Genomic DNA, 18318 nt, shown 5'->3' with positions numbered 1-18318 from the left:
ACTGCTTATAGTCCTCTCTCAACTATTCAGCCATGCAAAACCCAAACCCTCATGCAGTCCTCCTCGCCAGCCCCGGTATGGGCCACTTCATCCCCGCGGTGGAGCTCGGAAAACACCTCGCCACCCATCATGGCTTCGATGTGACCATATTCGTGGTCGCCGCCGATGCCTCCATGACAGAATCTCCACTCTTTAAGCCGCCACAAACTCCAAATCCGCTAAACCTTGTGTTGCTCCCTCCGGTCGACGTTTCTGCCCTCGTCAATTCAATCACTTTGTCGGCCACCGCCGGAACAGTCCAAGGAGGAAGAAGGAATAAAAGAAAAAAATAAAAAAATAAAAGGAAAATTTAAAAAAAAATCGAAAAAAAAATATTTAAAAATTCAAAAAAATATTTAAAAATTGCCACGTCAGCGTCCGTCATCGGTCAATATCCACGTCAGTGCCGGCAAGCCAAAATTAGCCGGATGGACTGAATTGGTACCGATGTAAAAATGTTTAGGACTGAATTGGTCCAATTGAAAAGTTTAGGACTGAATTGGTACCAATGCAATAAGTTTATGACTTTTTTTATACTTTTCCCTAACGAAATTGACAGCCTGGACTCATTTCTAATTTTCCCTTTCTATAGAGATGACCGTACCTTTGGCACCGTGACTCATTTTCTGCACAATCTATCTCACCTAGCTCGAGTTCTGCTCCAATTAAAGGCTAACCTGGCCCATTCACAAAATTATCCCCAAAAAGACTGCTAAAAGGTCAGATGATGTAACCATAAGAACTGAAGTACAAATTTGTAAAGGGCAATTGACATTCAGGATGAAAATAGAATCAACAGTTTCTCTAACAAAGAAGTCTCTCCGAAACATCTAAAAACACATTTTCCAAGTGTCACATCATATGATTAACATATGGCATGATCAGGGTCTAAAGAAACATACAAATATGCAGATCAAAGTTCACCATGAACCTTCTGCACCAACAGTGGGGTTCTTATATGCTTCAAAGCCCCAGAAGGTTTTCAAAGAGTAGGATGGAAAAAGTGTTGCTCCTTCTTCAGTGAATTTTGCAATCCGCAGGTCAAGCACACCATGTCATTTAGATGTTTCGAAATCAAGCTACTGTCAGTACTACAAAACAAGGGAATGCCCATAGACAGAACTACATATAAGCAAATGCAAGAGAACAAACAGAAGAGCATGTGAGACAACTGCAACAAAAGAGAGCGAAATGAAGTCATGCACCACAGGAGATCAATCACTGTCCATAAGGAACATGACCAACAAGAAGCTTCTCCACCATCTTAATTATGATTTAATTTCTCTAATCATTGTAACCGCTAGTTGTCAAAATTTACTTTTCAGCCCTAGGCACTAGGAAACCGACTTGTCGACCACCTCATTCTCTCCCTTCCTGGTACTCCTCAGTATACTTCATTAGTTTAGAGAAATTCTCAGAAGCAAGAAAAAGAAACACCTCATATAAACTGCAAATTCAAGCTCTAGCAGTTCTCAAATGTCAAGATAAAAGGCTAAAATCCTTTAAAATAGCCAAAGAACAGTACGATATCTCTTGACTTCCAATTATGACTTAGAACCTGGGTTTCCCTCATGAAGTTCAAAAAAGTAATATACTGTGAAGAAGATTTGGGGGACAGAGTTTGAAACAACTTGACATCCATCCTCATTAATCTTCATCAAAGTGCAGACTTCAAATCTCTCTGGAAACATCTCTTTAGAATTTTTAAGATACAAACCAATACAAGTCATCCATGACTAATAATTGTACAACCAGGTAGTAATCATGCATCACAGATTGGTTGGACTGCTTAGGTGGACATGTGGAGAGAGCATGGATCATATTGGCAATGATGGATCGAAGAGGGATCAGAGTTCACGTTTTTCAACCGCGTTAGACCTGATCACAAGCCCGGAAACCCGTAGGGCCCATCCACGCCCAGCCTGACCAATAAGGGCGAAAGATCAATTTGCAGTGGGGTTTGTTCAGGGATTTAGTCCAAAAGTCTAGTCAAGCCCCAAGATTTGTATATGCATATGTTGTGATGGCCAAGTTTGGAAAAAAGGTTAGGGTGACATTCCCGCTCTGATCAGATGTGGGCCCGGCCTATTATCACCTCAAATTTTGGGACAATTGTGTCGATCGCTCATTTTCTCATAATTATGTATCACATAAAAGTAAGATACACGAGTTATGAGAATTCCACACCACCTCATAGTCGAGTCGTTGTAGAGAAGCCAAAGGTCAAAAAACTAACGAAAACTGGAATTTATGTCTGTTCATGGACTCGTCTAGAGGAACCGAATCCATTGGAGGAAGACTAGAACTCCAATTTTAGATGATGCTCTAAGTCCTCCCTACCCGTGTTTCTCGGGCAAAGACCGAGATGGAAGGAAGACTAGATTGGACTATACTATAGAGAGAGAGAGAGTGAGAGAGAATGACGTTAAACCCCATTAAGGGTTTAACACGAACGGGTCTTTTGGGTTCCGAGGGTCCAGGTCTGTTTCATCAAGAAATGCATGATGATCACCCCCCATAAGGATTTGAAAATGAGGTACTGATGAAGTCCACCTAAAAGCATGCTAGATGTGATGAAAATAAGATCTAATACCATGTTGCGGAGCTGAAGTCCAAAAACCGAGCTATAAAGAAAATGAATCCACATTGTATATTGATATGGCCTCATCTCAGAGCTCTCGTGCGTTTCAAGCTCTACCATGTATTATTGTATTTGTGAATCCTTAAACGTCCCATACCTTCATCTATGACGGTATGCCACTAGCTGAGGGTGACATCCGAAGAAGAAATTCCATGATGTCACTCATGAATCCAATCAAACTTTACTAATTATTATATTAAGAATAAGGCATGTCTCGTTTCACTTATTTAATTGTAGTAAAAGCCAACTAGACTTCGTGGACACGGGTTCCATGAGTCTCGTGCTGTGGTCGTCGAGGTAAAACTTTTCGGCTAAACAATAATCATCAAGAAAATTCGAGGAGACCGTGTCTTCTTATCGTCATCATCATTATCGTCATGGTACCTTGCATCTTTCTTGTGAGATTGTGTAACCATTACCAAATGTTTTAAAAATTTAAATTCTTAAATGAACACTCTATTTTATTATTTGAATATTTTAACACTCCTTCAAGTTTAATCTAATCTTTCTACCTAATACTAAGCGTGAAAATACTTAATTGATAAGGCAAATAGAGCCTGAAAAAATTTGAATTAAAATTTTCTCGCTTCGATACCATGTGAAATTTTGTAGAACTCCTATCATTTTTGTTCTTCATCACTAACACACGAGAATCGCACAGGCATGTGTCACGGGCCGAGAGTTTCCTTGGCCTCAGAACGACCCGCGGGCGCCTAGCGAGCGGAATTCGTCAGACCAACCTTCTTTCTATAGCTATTCCACAAACGATACGGTGAATGATTCTTCGTACGAGATCCTACCACGCCCAGCTTCGCTCGAGCGTCTAGTCCGTCAAGTAAGACAGCAGATCTCTTTAGGCACAACAACTGATTTTGGCATGCCATAGCCTTGTCAGGAGAGCGGCATCAGCTCCCGACCAATTTGTGCACGGGAGGTCTACCCCCTCTTCAAAGCTCTTTCTATCCTAGAACTCCTAGCATCAACCGTCCTTACGCCACTCCTATGGACCTGTTGTGTTCTACCCTTCTGCCCCACACTCTTCACTAGATAACTCCAAGCACCACTCACAAGTGTCACGAGTACGGGAGAATTCACGGACCGTGACATTCTCCCCCACTCAATTCGCAACGCCCTCGTTGCGATCTACTCTATCGCTTCCTTGCGTAAATTAACCATTGATGTGCCACTTTTGGGAATTCACATCGAACATTCACGCTCACCCAACAAAACAGGTTTTGTTCCATTGGTGGCCTCTTTTGATCTCAACCGCTCAGCCCTTCTCGGTCACCTACGCTTTCTGGCAAGTGCGGCTTTTTTTTTCGCCAACCGCATCTTTTAGCAGCACCATTTCAGCCTAATCAGCATCTTAACCCGAGCAAACTAATGGAAGTTCTTTTCTTGTTGAAAACGTGATAGTAGACCTCTTTTTTGAATTCACCAATCGATCCAGGAACTTTATCCCCATTCAGCAAGGGTTCGGTTTTTCTCGAACTCTCTACCGGCTCGGCGGTAAACCAACTCGTCCCAGTACCCATTGTCATCCTAGGAGCTGAGAGCCCCTACGTTTGGGCATCTTTTGGCCCCGCAGATTCCTCTCCGCCCACTAGGACCGGTCCCACTAGGACTTATCTGTTCAACCCGCTCTTGAGTGAGAAGCTCGATTCTCCGACTCGCTCGCTCGCTTACTGGAGGGATTCTTGCTCTGATACCACTTGTCACGGGCCGAGAGTTTCCTTGGCCTCGGAACGACCTGCGGACGCCTGGCGAGCGGAATTCGCCAGGCGAGCCCTTTCTTTAGCTGTTCCACGAACGATACGGTGAATGATTATTCGTACGAGATCCTACCACGCCCAGCTTCGCTCAAGCGTCGAGTTCAAGACAGTAGTTCTCTTTAGGTACAACAACTGGTTTCGGCCTGCTATGATCTCGTCAGGAGAGCAGCATCAACTCCCGACCAGTTTGTACACGGGAGGCCTACCCCATCTTCAGAGCTCCTAAGTGATATAATACTTCTATCCTAGAACTCCTAGCACCAACCGTCCTGACACCACTCCCACGGACCAGTTGTGTTCTACCCTTCTGCTCCACACTCTTCACTAGATAATCCCAAGCACCACTCACAAGTGTCACAAGTATGGGAGGATTCACGGACCGTGACACATGTCTATGTTTTGTATCCTTTCAAGGTTAGGAGCTTTATCTCCTTCTTTTTCATTGTTTATTGAGGCCTGGGACCGCTATGAACCCCACTGCAAAAGTTGATCACATGTGAGTCATGATAAAGCGTGAGACAAGAGATCGAACGGACTTGGAAAGGCTAGTGTGGAGTCGACCCTGCGAAGGAATTTGGCCGCAGAAAATGCCCTAACAGGTCTCTGATTGTTGACCACCTGGTCTTATACCAATTTTCGATGTGAACGCGAACGCGTGTCTCGATTACTATACAAAAAGTCAAGAAAGAAAATCTGAAATAGAAGCCTAATTCTGCCTATAAGTATCATTCAATCGATCTAATGCAAACTCATCAGAACGAATCCCTTATCAAGCACTGCTTATAGTCCTCTCTCAAGTATTCAGCCATGCAAAACCCAAACCCTCATGCAGTCCTCCTCGCCAGCCCTGGCATGGGCCACTTCATCCCCGCGCTGGAGCTCGGAAAACACCTCGCCACCCATCATGGCTTCGATGTGACCATCTTCGTGGTCGCCGCCGATGCCTCCATAACAGAATCTCCTCTCTTTAAGCCGCCACAGACTCCGAATCTGCTGAACCTTGTGTTGCTCCCACCGGTCGACGTTTCTGCCCTCGTCAATTCGACCGCCTCGGTCGTGACCCGACTGGTGATCATGATGCGTGAGGCTCTGCCATTGCTTCAGGCCGCCATCTCTTCCATGAAGTCTCGCCCCACCGCTCTCATAGTCGACATGTTCGGAACTGAAGCTTTAGCGATAGCAGAGGAGTTTGACATGCTTAAGTATGTCTTCATCACATCGACAGCATGGTTTCTCGCGGTCACCGTTCACTTTCCGTATATAGATGAAGAAGCAGAACACAAGCATCGCGTTATGAAAAGGCCGCTCGATGTCCCGGGCTGCCGGTCCATTCGACATGAGGATACCTTAGACCTATTCTTTGATCAAACCGATAGGAATCTCTTTTCGGGCTTCGCTCGTATTGGGATGGAGATATCGAATGCAGATGGGATCTTGGTGAACACATGGCAGGATCTCGAGCCGTCGACTTTGCGTGCACTAGAAAATGAGAAGTTCCTGGGTCGGGTCGTCAAGGCGTCGGTTTATCCGGTCGGTCCGCTGGTTAGACCCGTCGGGCAAAGTTCAAAGAGTGAGGTGATGGATTGGCTAGACATGCAACCGATGGAGTCGGTGATCTACGTCTCTTTCGGGAGCGGTGGAACCTTGTCGGCAAAGCAAACGACCGAGCTCGCCTGGGGGTTGGAGCTGAGCCAAAGATTCGTCTGGGTGGTGCGCCCGCCAGTGGACGGCGATGCGTCCGCAAACTTCTTCAACGTGACAAACAGCCACGATGGCACCCCGAGCTATCTCCCCAGTGGCTTCTTCACTAGAATCCGGAACAAGGGCATGGTGGTACTGATGTGGGCTTCGCAGACCGAGATCTTGGCGCATAAATCTATCGGCGGGTTCCTCTCGCACTGCGGTTGGAATTCAACCCTAGAGAGCATGGTCAACGGGGTGCCTATGGTGGTGTGGCCGCTCTATGCCGAGCAACAGATGAACGCGGCAATGTTAGCAGAAGAGCTCAAGGTGGTGGTCCGGCCAAAGATACAGCCGAATGCCGGCGTGATCGAGAGGGAGGAGATAGCGGGGATGGTGAGAAGGGTCATGGAATTGAAGGGCAATGAGATGAGAGATAAAGTTAAGGAGCTACAAAGAAGTGCCCACCAGGCACTGATGCAAGGTGGTTCCTCCTACAATTCACTGGAAAGAGTATCAAAGGATTGTGAACTCAAGCTGCATCGTCTGAGCGCTACGGCTCTTGGCGCTTGAAGAAGATGGATTTTGTATCGTGGTTTTTCGGAGATTCTCGACAACGTCTTCATTTCGTTATTAATCTACTATAATATTGTAGACATGAGAGCTGTTGATTATGGCTGATGATGATACGGATGATAGAATGGTAAGCAAATCATAAGTCGAGATGCGTATTTGAATCCGATTCCCAAGTCTTAGTCATTCGATAGCACTGGAAACGTTGAAAGAAAATTCACTCTTCGGTCGAAGAAAAAGGAGAGAAGCGTATTAGATTAGTATCTATGGGATTCGATTAATACAGAATACAGGATATGTACGGAAAATCTGAACAATCAAGCGTTAAAAGTTTACAATTGCCCAATTGCCATCGCAATGATACCATGCCAACTCCGCCTGCCCTGGGGACCTCAGTGACTCCTACACTAGCGGGACTCATAGAAGCATGAAATTAATCCTGAAACATATGTTAGTTTTGACATCTAATCTAAGATAAAATCCTTTGAAACATTTCGAGATTTTCACGTCTAATCTAAGATTAAATTCTCTGAAACGTTTTGAGTGTTTCACACTGAAAAAGGTCGAGCCGAACACCGCAAACTTCCAAAGGAAAGAATAAAAGTAGCAATTATATTCTTCAAAAGCATGCCCTCGGTATAAATTTTAAATTTTGCAAATGCTTGTGCGTGGGTATCGCCGTGAAAGTTCAATTTGTCGAATGACAAGTTGAATGGTCCAACATGGAATAGGGAGACGCATGGTATAACTCGCTGACCAGCTTGACCTCAATGATCGTAACAACATACGAAAGTCCGAAATCGATTCTAGCCGCTTGGATTTGCCTTCTGCATTTTGGCTTTCTTACTTTTCATGTTAAATGCGTCACCTCTCTCTACACTAAATGCCCAAAAGCCTTGGAACCATACATATTGGCATTTAAAGTCACTCTAAATTCTTTCTAAATCTCTTCATAAATCGTAATATAATTACATTTTGATGGAAATTTCAGACTCGACGTACTGCATGTCTTAAAACCATATAAGGGTCCACCCAAACGCCCTCAAAAGTACTTTGTTTGGAGCGAATCTTACATGAGCTACTGACTCTTCCATTAGCAACTTTTAACAATAGAATCTGACCTACCACCCAAAGCCTGAGTATCCAGCCGAATAACTTTCAGCTCCAATTTAGGCCAAGCTTCATATTCACAGAAATTGGCAATTTCGAAGGGCTTACTCTAAGTTGAGGCAGAAAAGTATAGATCTGTAGCCAATCAATGGAAAAGCACTTTGCAAGTATGAAACATATATGATGCTCGATAGAGAGAGAGAGAGATTGATAGCTATTAGCTCCCAGATGAAACCATGGAGACAGATCAACTTTCAAATCCAGGCTCCACTGTCTTCTAACTAATTAACCACCGCGAAAAAAAGGCAGAAAATAATTCTTCCTTTCTTTCCTTCTATTAGTCTATTCGTGTGCGTTTTCTGTTCACATACACAGATCAGGAAGAACAGAACCTCGGCTGCCTGCAAAATTCAATTGTGTGGCAGATGGTCTTAACGAAATTGACGGCCCGGACTCATTTCTAATTTTCCCTTTTATAGAGATGACTGTACCTTCAGCACCGTGACTCATTTTCTGCACAATCTGTCTCACCTAGCTCAAGTTCTGCTCCAATTAAAGGCTAACCCGGCCCATTCACAAAATTATCCCCAAAAAGACTGCTAAAAGGTCAGATGATGTAACCATAAGAACTGAAGTACAAATTTGTAAAGGGCAATTGACATTCGGGATGAAAATAGAATCAACAGTTCTCTAACAAAGAAGTCTCTCCGAAACATCTAAAAACACATTTTCCAAGTGTCACAACACATGATTAACATATGCCAAGATCAGGGTCTAAAGAAACATACAAATATGCAGATCAAAGTTCACCATGAACCTTCTGCACCAACAGTGGGGTTCTTATATGCTTCAAAGCCCCAGAAGGTTTTCAAAGGGTACGGTGGAAAAAGTGTTGCTCCTTCTTCAGTGATTTTTGCAATCTGCAGGTCAAGTGCACCATGTCATTTAGATGTTTCAAAATCAAGCTACCGTCAGTACTATGGAGAAAGAAAGTCAAAAAAAAAAAAAAAAAAAACATGGGAATGCCCATAGACAGAACTACATATAAGCAAATGCAAGAGAACAAACAGAAGAGCATGTGAGACAACTGCAACAAAGAGAGTGAAATGAAGTCATGCACCACAGGAGATCAATCACTGTCCATAAGGAACATGACCAACCAGAAGCTTCTCCACCATCTTAATTATGATTTAATTTCTCTAATCATTGTAACCCCTAGTTGTCAAAATTTACTTTTCAGCCCCAGGCACCAGGAAACCGACTTGTCAGCCACCTCCTTCTCTCCCTTCCTGGTCACTCCTCAGTATACTTCATTAGTTTAGAGTAATTGCTCAGAAGCAAGAAAAAGAAACACCTCAAATAAACTACAAATTCAAGCTCTAGCAGTTCTCAAATGTCAAGATAAAAGGCTAAAATCCTTTAAAATAGCCAAAGAACAGTATGATATCTCTTGGCTTCCAATTATGACTTAGAATCAGGGTTTCCCTCATGAAGTTCAAAAAGTAATATACTGGGAAGATTTGGGGGACAAAGAGTTTGAAACAACTTGACATTAATCTTCAAATCTCTCTGGAAACATCTCCTCAGAATTTTTAAGATACAAACCAATTTAAGTCATCCATGACTAATAATTGTACAACCAGGTAATAATCATGCATCACAGATTGGTTAAACTGCTTAGGTGAACATGTGGAGAGAGCATGGATCATATTGGCAATGATGGATCTAAGAGGGATAGGAGTGCAGGTTTTTCTAATGCAGGGGCTGGATGTGCAATTACATAATCCACAAAAGAGTAATCTGTAATTCTCCCTCTTAGCCCCAGATGGGACATCCTTTCCTTAACAAAAGGAGGAAGCATAAGTGTGCGTCAGTTCACCAAAATCACACAGTTATACGAGGAAGAGAAAGAACATACCAACAACTGATACGATACAATCACGTCCCAACCTTACACTATGCTGTTATATGCAACCATGGAGAAATAAAGACAGCCATAAACAGAGAAGACTAAAACCTGAAGCTTGTTAACTGCAGATCTGTCACGATACAGAAGCACACGCATGCACTTCTCCAATAGCTTAACACCATCTTCAAAACTCAAGTCCTCATTCCACTCATCACGAAGAATTGGCCGCGCAAGGTGATTGCCAAACCCAGTTGCGACATGGTTATCTTCAAAATTCACACCTATCATGCTAACCTGTTTTAATTTGCACGACAAGTGAATGCATATCCAACAACATTCTGAAAAGTCAAATGCCGATAAGACTTGGCAATCAATGAGAGGAAAGTGTGCAGCATCGTTGAAGACAGCAATCTCAATAATGCAAGCGGCCCCATTCGCGCCTGCATGCATTGACTATGCTCTCCAACATTTTAATAGGGATGTTGCAAGTTGGAAATGGATCATATGGGACACATTTTCAGGATTGACAAGAATGAATAAGACATTTGAAGCATCCCGCTCAAGATGGTCTTGAACCCACAGGTTTTTACATGCAAGTTGCTTGTTCATCGGTTTAACGAATCATGTGATAGCGAATCGGCGCGATATTTTCTCCAAATTGGTTCGGCCAATAATGATTAAGTTTCCTTGAAATCCCCTCAATTTCCCACCAAAAGCGGCAACCCTGGGGCCTTTAAGTTTCGCCTTCGACTTCAATCCCATGTCGAAGGTGCGCGCATGAGGATGTGGATATGTATTTGTGTGCTGAGCCATTTTCTTTTTCGGTCGGCAATTATCTGAACGAAGGCTTCCATGAATTGATGGCAATGGAAGAATTTTCAAAAGAGCTTTAAGTTCGAGACAGTGTTTTACTTGGCCAAATGGCTGATGTTGCCCTCAATCAATGGAGTAGACCCCTGGACTGAGGGAAACGGTCTCTTTGGGGAATCGAAATCTTCTGGCAAGTTGCGTGTTCAAGGCCATTGATTGCTCCATCCGTCTCCTTGACAGGACGGGAGGAAAATTGTCAAAAAAAATTTAAAAAATAATTATACGAATATAAATTTAATTCTAAACATATTAATTTATCCAATTTATCTTTATATTTTTTTACAATTCAGCAATACCGACGGTACTGCATAGCATACTTAGTCCTTATGTAAATAATTTTTATAATTTGTTTAAAAAGTTTCCAAATATATGTATTTTTATTTTATGTACTTTTTTTTTCCAATTATAACCAACAATATTGGATGAGAGCTTGTAGGCCATTAGCAATCTAGATAAGTGCAGCCTCGCTTGAGGCCGACCCTGCCCTCATCCAGTGGTCAATGAGCGCTAGCTGTAATGAAATAAAAAATAACATATCAAAAAATACAAAAAAAATTTGTCCGCATCAGATGTCAATTGTGCCACGTAAACTAATTAGTGTTTATATCAACAATTTTCAGTCAAAATTGGATTGAAGAATTGTATTAATTTTCAAAATGTTTAAAAATTTTAGAATTGAATTCACGTTCATATATTAGATTTAGAAGATTTATTTTTATTATTATCTCGGTCGATGGGAAGCCCAGCTTCCGACCTTGCAATTAACTCTTTTTTTTTTTTTTGGGGTCTAAAACGGTAGTTCTATTAACAACGCAAAGAAGAGGAACCGTTCAACAGGATGTCCGAATAAATAAGATCTAGCAGATAAAGAGGAGAAGAAATAGGCCGGTTAGGAGGAAGTAAAGAAGTCCCATGGGCTTTGGCGGCCCAATCAGCAACACCGTTCGCTTCTCTTCTGCAGTGTCAAACCTGCAAATTAGGGAAACATGGCAAAAGTGCCGTGTAGTCATCGAATAGAACTCTATTTTCCCAAGGCGTCAAGTTAGGGTTACGGAGGGCTTCCACAAGAACTCAGCAGTCAGATTCCAACACCATGTGATCTGTGGATTTCCCTTGCTGCCGCAGAAATTGAAGAGAGAGATAAAGGGCGAGCACCTCTTGCTTGCAGGGCTGAGAAGGCAGTAACGGTGCTTGTGACGAACACCCCTGGTCAAAAAGGCCTTCATGGGAAGAGTCAAGTCGTGATCCCTTTTTTTGTCCTTTTCCTTCTTCTTTTCCTAACAATTGCCCATTATGACATGTTCACGAAAAGGACCCAAACACAAGATTTTGGAGAAGTCTTCCTCATGAATTTGACTCACCGCAGCGCAGGATAAAATTCGATACTACATGGTATATACCCGGAGTTAATCGAAACCACAGAAAAAGAAGAACATCGTCCTAATTACAAACGATGTGCTTGTGCTCTAATCTTCTATGATACGAATTAGCGTTTATCTATTCAGTACATATATAAATATAAATCCTATCAGAAAGTGCCGCAGGACACTTATTAACAATTATTGCATTTGATAAATTTGTATTCTAAACAATTAAGTGAATTTGACTTATCATGGTGGAGATAAATGCACAAAAGCGATACAATTTAAACAATTTTTGAAAATTTTGGTTGAGATAATTGCGCTATATATGTATGAAGAACGTATATATAGATCATATTACTAACTATTTTGGTCACGAATAGCAATTTCCCTCTATATGGTGCTACGTGTCGATTTAAAATACTTTAATTTAGGGGTAAGTATGGTTCTAGGGTAGTACCATAAATTGCAAAATTTAACCAGCAGTCCAAACGGGTAAGTTTCAAGAACAAGTTTTTGTATTCTTCTTGTTCTATGTCTTCACACAATCCTACAGTATTTCATGGCATTCGATGATGAGTATGAAACCAGGAGCCACTAATCTAAGATTTCATTTTCTAACAATATTCATGATTGAGAGTTTTACTTTGTTAATATTTCATACTCTTTATTTGTCTAGATATGAGATGTGGTCAGTGAATTATGACGGTAAATGATAGTCGTTAAAGGTGATGATTCATTATAACATGTAACGGGGTAAGTTTAGATTATAAGGTATGCAAAGCAGGTTGTAAGTTCCAAAATTTAAGAACAAGTTCTAATGAGTAGATTCTAAATTGTAAGTGAAATCTAGACCAACCTAGAACTACCCAACCTTACTTTAATTGATGCATGAGTAAACACTGTTGTCGAGTCATTATCATGCTTGTGCGTATGCTTAGCATTTTCTTTTTTATCTTTTCTCCAAAAGGACCTTCCTTGACCAAGTAATTCAATGTTTGACTTGATTAAAGTAAAAGCCAATGAGATTATTTAACTTTTTGGCTCCAAAAATTTCCATGTCAACGGGCACATTGCTCATCCTACAACAACCCACCTCGATGGGGTAAAAGATGAATCCAGACAGAACTTCAGGACTGCCATTATCTATTGGGCAGCACATCTGAAGCTCCGAACCGTGGCTTGAAACATGCAACTTGGCGGGGACTCGGACAGCCACTCGAACCCCAACTTGTCTCGTTTGTGCTTCGGTTTGACATCATCAGATGGCGGTGACGAGGCCAATGGATTCAAGGCCCCATTTGAACCGTTAAGCAGATCTCTGTACGTACTGAAAACTCTCGCAGAAGTTGGTCAAACGGGGCTCAAGCTTGCACTGAGCTTTCTCACTCGTGCGAGACTTTCCCTTCTCGACAAGCCCACATGCATCGCAAAAGGGTTTCCGTATGTGGAGATCTCTTCCAATATTAGTGAATTCTAAAAGGCAGAAATAGTTTTGGGAGAAACCAATCGACTCATTTAGTCATAGATTATGTCTTGTGGATTGCCACAAAGGAGTCGGTACCAATGGAGGTTTCTCTCTGTTAATGGTTTTAATTCTTCTTCTTCTTCTTCTTGTTTTCCCGCTATTCCACGAAGACACGTCTTTAACACTGTATTATCCTTTTAATGTCGTCATGTTATCGACAAGATATTTGTTCAAAAATTCTAAACTTATTGTACGGCCATCAATTTAGTTCTAAATTTTCCAGTTTGATCATTGCAATCTCAAGACTTTTGATAATTTTCCAATTTAATTTTTGAGCTTATCCATGTGGACTAATCAATGTCATTTGTCCTATATGACACAGTCAACAATCTAATATGTCCAACAGAGCTCAAAATGGAGTCGTTTTGAGAAAAAATTTCAATTTTTCATTTCTTTTTATTATTTTCCTCCATCTTCCTAGATTCTAGGGGTCGGGGCCTTGGCGATGGCTGCCAACCCTTGTCAGATCTAGGTGAGGGCTGCAACTCTCACCTTTGACCAATGAGAGTTGTACCGCCCTTGCATGTGGCTCGGGATCAGTTGGGAAGAAGATGAACCGTACAAAAGGAAAAAAACGAAAATAAAAAAATTATAAAATTTATAAGAAACTACAAAACGGTGTTGTTTAATTTAAAATCATCCACGTTAGTCGCCAATTATACCCAATGCTAACCAAACTACCATATTGGCAATTTGCGATTTAAATAAGCTGAATGGACTACATTAGAAGAATCATTATAAAATGTTTAGGACTATGTCGGTCAGTATAAAAGGTTTAGATAAAATCGGTGACCGGCCAGTAGGTTCAAAATCTTTTGGACAATTTCCCTCGCTATACCGTGTCAATCTCGCCGCACGAGATACTTTAATTATCATCATCGCCCATCATGAAACTTAAATGCGAACGTTGACGAACGCAGCTTCTTGCAGCGTAGGCAACAGTCACGTGGACGAAGACTTTGGCGGTAGCAAACTAGCAATAACTTCAGCTAACGGGATCGATCGCAAGCAACGGACTTTTCAATACCTCGTGCGAGCTTTACAGCGAACGAGACCGGGACATGTTTGGCCGTATTGGACCGATTTCTACCGGTCAACCAACTTATAGACTTGGGCGAGCCGTTGGGACCGCAATCCCAGCCAAATTAGAAGATAAGATCAGTAGCTTTTGGAGCTTTCGGGTGGTCACCCTCCACGCATGGTGGAAGTGTAGAAGCTATAATTTTCACGTCTTTGGAGCACGCGGGCACATGATAATGTAGACCTGATGCACGGCAAATGCGTTAATATAGTTCGCAATTTCCCACAGCTGGGCTTGCCCGTGATTGATTTAATGATTAATGAGAAAGTGGGTGGTGAAAACCTTCATATCAATGATGGATTGAATTGTTTGCGTAAAATTTTCTTTATGCAAAGTGACCTGTTATGCATGCGGAATTATTATATCGAAGGAAGCAAATACTATAAAAGAAAGAATAATTCTCTCTTCCGAAAATCCAGAGTCTATTTGGTTTTGCTTTTAGCTTCTTCTTTTTTTTTTTAACTCCTTTTCCTTTTCTTTGTTTACCATTTGATTTTAAACCAACTGTTGAAAGCTCAAAATATCTTTTATTAGATGTCGTTGTGCATGGACGGAGTCATGCGAAAGTTTTCATGACGTTTTAAAACGTAAAGAGTACGGCGGTCCTAAAGTTCATAGACAAACTCCGGAAAAATTAGCATGGCAGTTTGAAAGTCCACGTCGCGTCTCCGTCTCGAGACTCCGAGACTCCCAGCCATGACGCCCACTTGATGAGGCTGACAAGAGAGGACAATGAATGGGCACATAAATGATAAAAAAAAATATATGGGCACATAGCAACTTGTAAAAAGTGGGTCCTAGTGTTTCTGTAGAACTTTCTCATGCCCCTTGGTTGAATTCTCCATTATAATAGTCACTAGTCCGGGAAGATGCATATGTAATTGTACCCTTATACAGCTCTATCGTGTTAGATACTTCTTGATTATGGTACTCGTCTTCGCTATAAATACCGCTTGCACAAACCCATTCATGCAACACAACCCAACACAAACCCTCTTGCTAGGTCCTCTCTCTCGCTTGTCCTAGAAAAGTTAGCCATGCAAACCCTAAAGCCTCATGCAGCTCTCCTCGCCAGCCCCGGCATGGGCCACCTCATCCCTGTCGTGGAGCTTGGGAAGTGCCTCGCCGCCCACCATGGCTTCGATGTCACCATCTTCGTGGTGGCACCTGACTCGTTGATCAGGGAATCCCCTGTTTTCAGCTCGGCGTCGGCTCTGAACCACCTGAAGCTCGTCTTGCTCCCCCAAGTGGACATCTCTGGGCTCCCCGACTCGACCTCCTCGGTCGTGACCCAGCTCGTGATGATGATGCGCAAGGCCTTGCCTTCGTTGAGGGCTGCAATCTCCTCCATGAGGGCACGTCCAACGGCTCTCGTGGTCGATTTGTTCGGAACTGAAGCTCTGGCTGTGGCTGAGGAGTTTGACATGCTCAAGTACGTTTTCATCACTTCGACAGCGCGGCTTCTCGCAGCCACCATTCACTTGCCCACCGTAGATGGGAAAGTAGAACAGGAGCATCGTATCATGAAAAAGCCTTTGCAAATTCCAGGTCTTGAACCAATCCAATTCGAGGACACCTTAGACCTGTTTTTGGACCAGACCGATAAGAGTCTTTATGCCGAGTATACTCGAATTGGGAGGGAGATACCGACGGCCGATGGAATTCTAGTAAACACGTGGCAAGATCTAGAGCCTTCAGCGTTGCATGCACTGGAAGATGACAAGTTCTTGGGCCGCGTCACTAAGGCGCCGGTTTACCCAGTCGGTCCATTGGTCAGACCGGTTGGACCGAATTCAAAGAGTGAGGTGATGAACTGGTTGGACATGCAACCAGTCGAATCGGTCATTTACTTTTCTTTCGGGAGCGGCGGGACCCTATCGGCTGAGCAAACCACCGAGCTGGCCTGGGGGCTGGAGCTGAGCCAGCAGAGGTTCGTTTGGGTGGTGCACCCGCCCATGGACGACGACGCGTCCGGGAATTTCTTCAACGGGTCCAACGGCCAGGATGGGACTCCTAATTACCTCCCCGAGGGTTTCTACACCCGGACCCACGATAGGGGAATGGTGGTGCCCATGTGGGCGCCGCAAACCGAGATCCTAGCCCACGAGTCCGTGGGAGGGTTCGTGTCGCACTGCGGCTGGAACTCGACCTTGGAAAGCATAGTGAACGGAGTTCCCATGGTGGCGTGGCCACTCTACGCGGAGCAAGGGATGAATGCCACCATGCTGGTGGAGAAGCTCGGCACAGCGGTCCGGTCAAGGACGAGGCCAGCTGGCGGGGCGATCGGGAAGGAGGAGATAGCAGACATGGTGAGAAGCGTCATGAATTCGAAAGGGAATGGGATGAGGACTAGGGCCAAGGAACTGCAGCGTGGTGCCACGGGAGCCGTACTCAAGGGCGGCTCCTCTCACAATTCACTGACCCGAGTGGCCAAGGAATGTGAAGTGAAGCTGCACAGCCTAAGTGCCAGGGCTCTTGGCGCTTAGAAATTGCATAGATTCAGCTTCCTTTTTTCTGTTTGTCCGATGCTTTTCGTGATCATCTTTTTGTTCTCCTTCTTTCGGTTTCGAAACGTGCGGAACGGCGGCAGTGGATTTATCTATATGCATAGAATCATCTCTAGTTTTGTCGTACCGGTTTTTCTTAATATATATGCCATGGTGACAGGAAAATGGACATATAGACCGACGCCGCAAGAGGACAAGGCACACCGTAACTCAGACAACTCCACACGCACGTCGTATTGAGTTTGTGATTACGTTTGCTAGAGAGTTCATATAGGGTTTCGATGTCTATATCAGTGGGTCGGCGACATTCACTTTTTGACCCGGCCAGAAAAAGGGTATTGGACCATCGCGCTCCGTCCCTAGTTCCAGGCCCCTTGTTCCTTGGGCGATGACTGAGATGAAAGAGAGAATGAATGTCAACGCAAATGAATGAGCATGGATCTTCTTTGTCCCTAATGTCCTGTGCCCATATTAGATGAGCCACCCTCACGGGTTCTAGGCCTAGACCTTTTGTCTCAAACATCGATCCATGATAAAGATCCATAATTGAAAAATGATTGTCGTACCTATGTAAAGAATATGTAATCGAGTTGATCGATTTTTTTAATAGATGTGAAAGGGAAAATTTGTCAAAAAAAAAATCTAAACTTATTATATGATGATTAATTCAATTTTAAACTTTTTAATTTGGTTAATTTAGTCATAAACATTTTAATTATTTGCCAATGTAGTCATTCTAGTCAAATTTGACCAAAAAAAGTTAACACGGATGCTTGATGTCTTACATAGTTTGGGACTAAATTGGCTGCTATATAATAGGTTTATGATTTTTCGGATAATTACCCCAATGTGAAAGATTTTTCCTTCTTTATTAATATTAGTATGTTATATGCTATGTCAGCATTTTGCCCAAAATTGGTTATATAAAGATTACGAAAATTTTGTTATTAGGTGATTAAATCAAAACTTTTTTGACCAAAAAATAAATTAAATCAAAATTCGGAGCTTGATCGCAAAATCCACCTATAGCCTAGAGAACATCGATTGAATTCACTTGTATCATAAAATGCACCACTGCTCGAGATTACTTCAAGTAATCTAAAAGTTTAATATAGACATGATTTCACATCCGAAGACGGCAACAACAAGCTAAAAGTACTATTAGGGTCAATCGGCATGATGTCAACGGACATACTTTTCCGTGATATCAAAGTACATCTTTAGCTTAATCAAACCTAGAGTTTCAA

General features: G+C 42.7%; 3 protein-coding genes across 3 annotated transcripts; 2 read left to right on the top strand and 1 right to left on the bottom strand.

The window, feature by feature from the left end:
• The first annotated feature begins 5254 nt into the window (after positions 1-5254).
• LOC104429817 (anthocyanidin 3-O-glucosyltransferase 5) lies at positions 5255-6869 on the top strand. Its single transcript, XM_010042623.3, has one exon. It carries the CDS (start codon positions 5260-5262, stop codon positions 6703-6705), a length of 1446 nt encoding a protein of 481 aa, XP_010040925.2. The 5' UTR covers positions 5255-5259; the 3' UTR covers positions 6706-6869.
• A 1632-nt stretch (positions 6870-8501) lies between these two features.
• LOC104429818 (proteasome subunit beta type-4) lies at positions 8502-10189 on the bottom strand. Its single transcript, XM_010042624.2, has 2 exons — positions 9833-10189; positions 8502-8735 (listed from the first exon to the last, which is right to left on the bottom strand). The coding sequence occupies exons 1-2, from the start codon at positions 10172-10174 to the stop codon at positions 8622-8624; spliced, it is 456 nt and encodes a 151-aa protein (XP_010040926.1). The 5' UTR covers positions 10175-10189; the 3' UTR covers positions 8502-8621.
• Positions 10190-15475: 5286 nt separating this feature from the next.
• LOC104456857 (UDP-glycosyltransferase 72E1) lies at positions 15476-17236 on the top strand. The gene has a single exon (XM_010071731.3). It carries the CDS (start codon positions 15602-15604, stop codon positions 17048-17050), a length of 1449 nt encoding a protein of 482 aa, XP_010070033.2. The 5' UTR covers positions 15476-15601; the 3' UTR covers positions 17051-17236.
• The last annotated feature ends 1082 nt before the right edge of the window (positions 17237-18318 follow it).

Source organism: Eucalyptus grandis, chromosome 8 (assembly GCF_016545825.1).
Source record: "Eucalyptus grandis isolate ANBG69807.140 chromosome 8, ASM1654582v1, whole genome shotgun sequence".
NCBI classification, from domain to species: Eukaryota; Viridiplantae; Streptophyta; class Magnoliopsida; order Myrtales; family Myrtaceae; genus Eucalyptus; species Eucalyptus grandis.
Note: the sequence above shows the minus strand (reverse complement) of the source record. Positions and strands in the feature narration are given on the sequence as shown.

What these genes read in the sequence shown, in the direction of transcription:
- LOC104429817 (XM_010042623.3), top strand. Translation starts at nt 5,260, where the DNA reads ATGCAAAACCCAAACCCTCATGCAGTCCTCCTCGCCAGCCCTGGCATG.
- LOC104429818 (XM_010042624.2), bottom strand. Translation starts at nt 10,174, where the DNA reads ATGCATGCAGGCGCGAATGGGGCCGCTTGCATTATTGAGATTGCTGTC. An exon ending in CTGCAGTTAACAAGCTTCAG is followed by an intron (nt 8,736 to 9,832) that starts GTTTTAGTCTTC and finishes CTTGACCTGCAG; the next exon opens with ATTGCAAAAATCACTGAAGA.
- LOC104456857 (XM_010071731.3), top strand. Translation starts at nt 15,602, where the DNA reads ATGCAAACCCTAAAGCCTCATGCAGCTCTCCTCGCCAGCCCCGGCATG.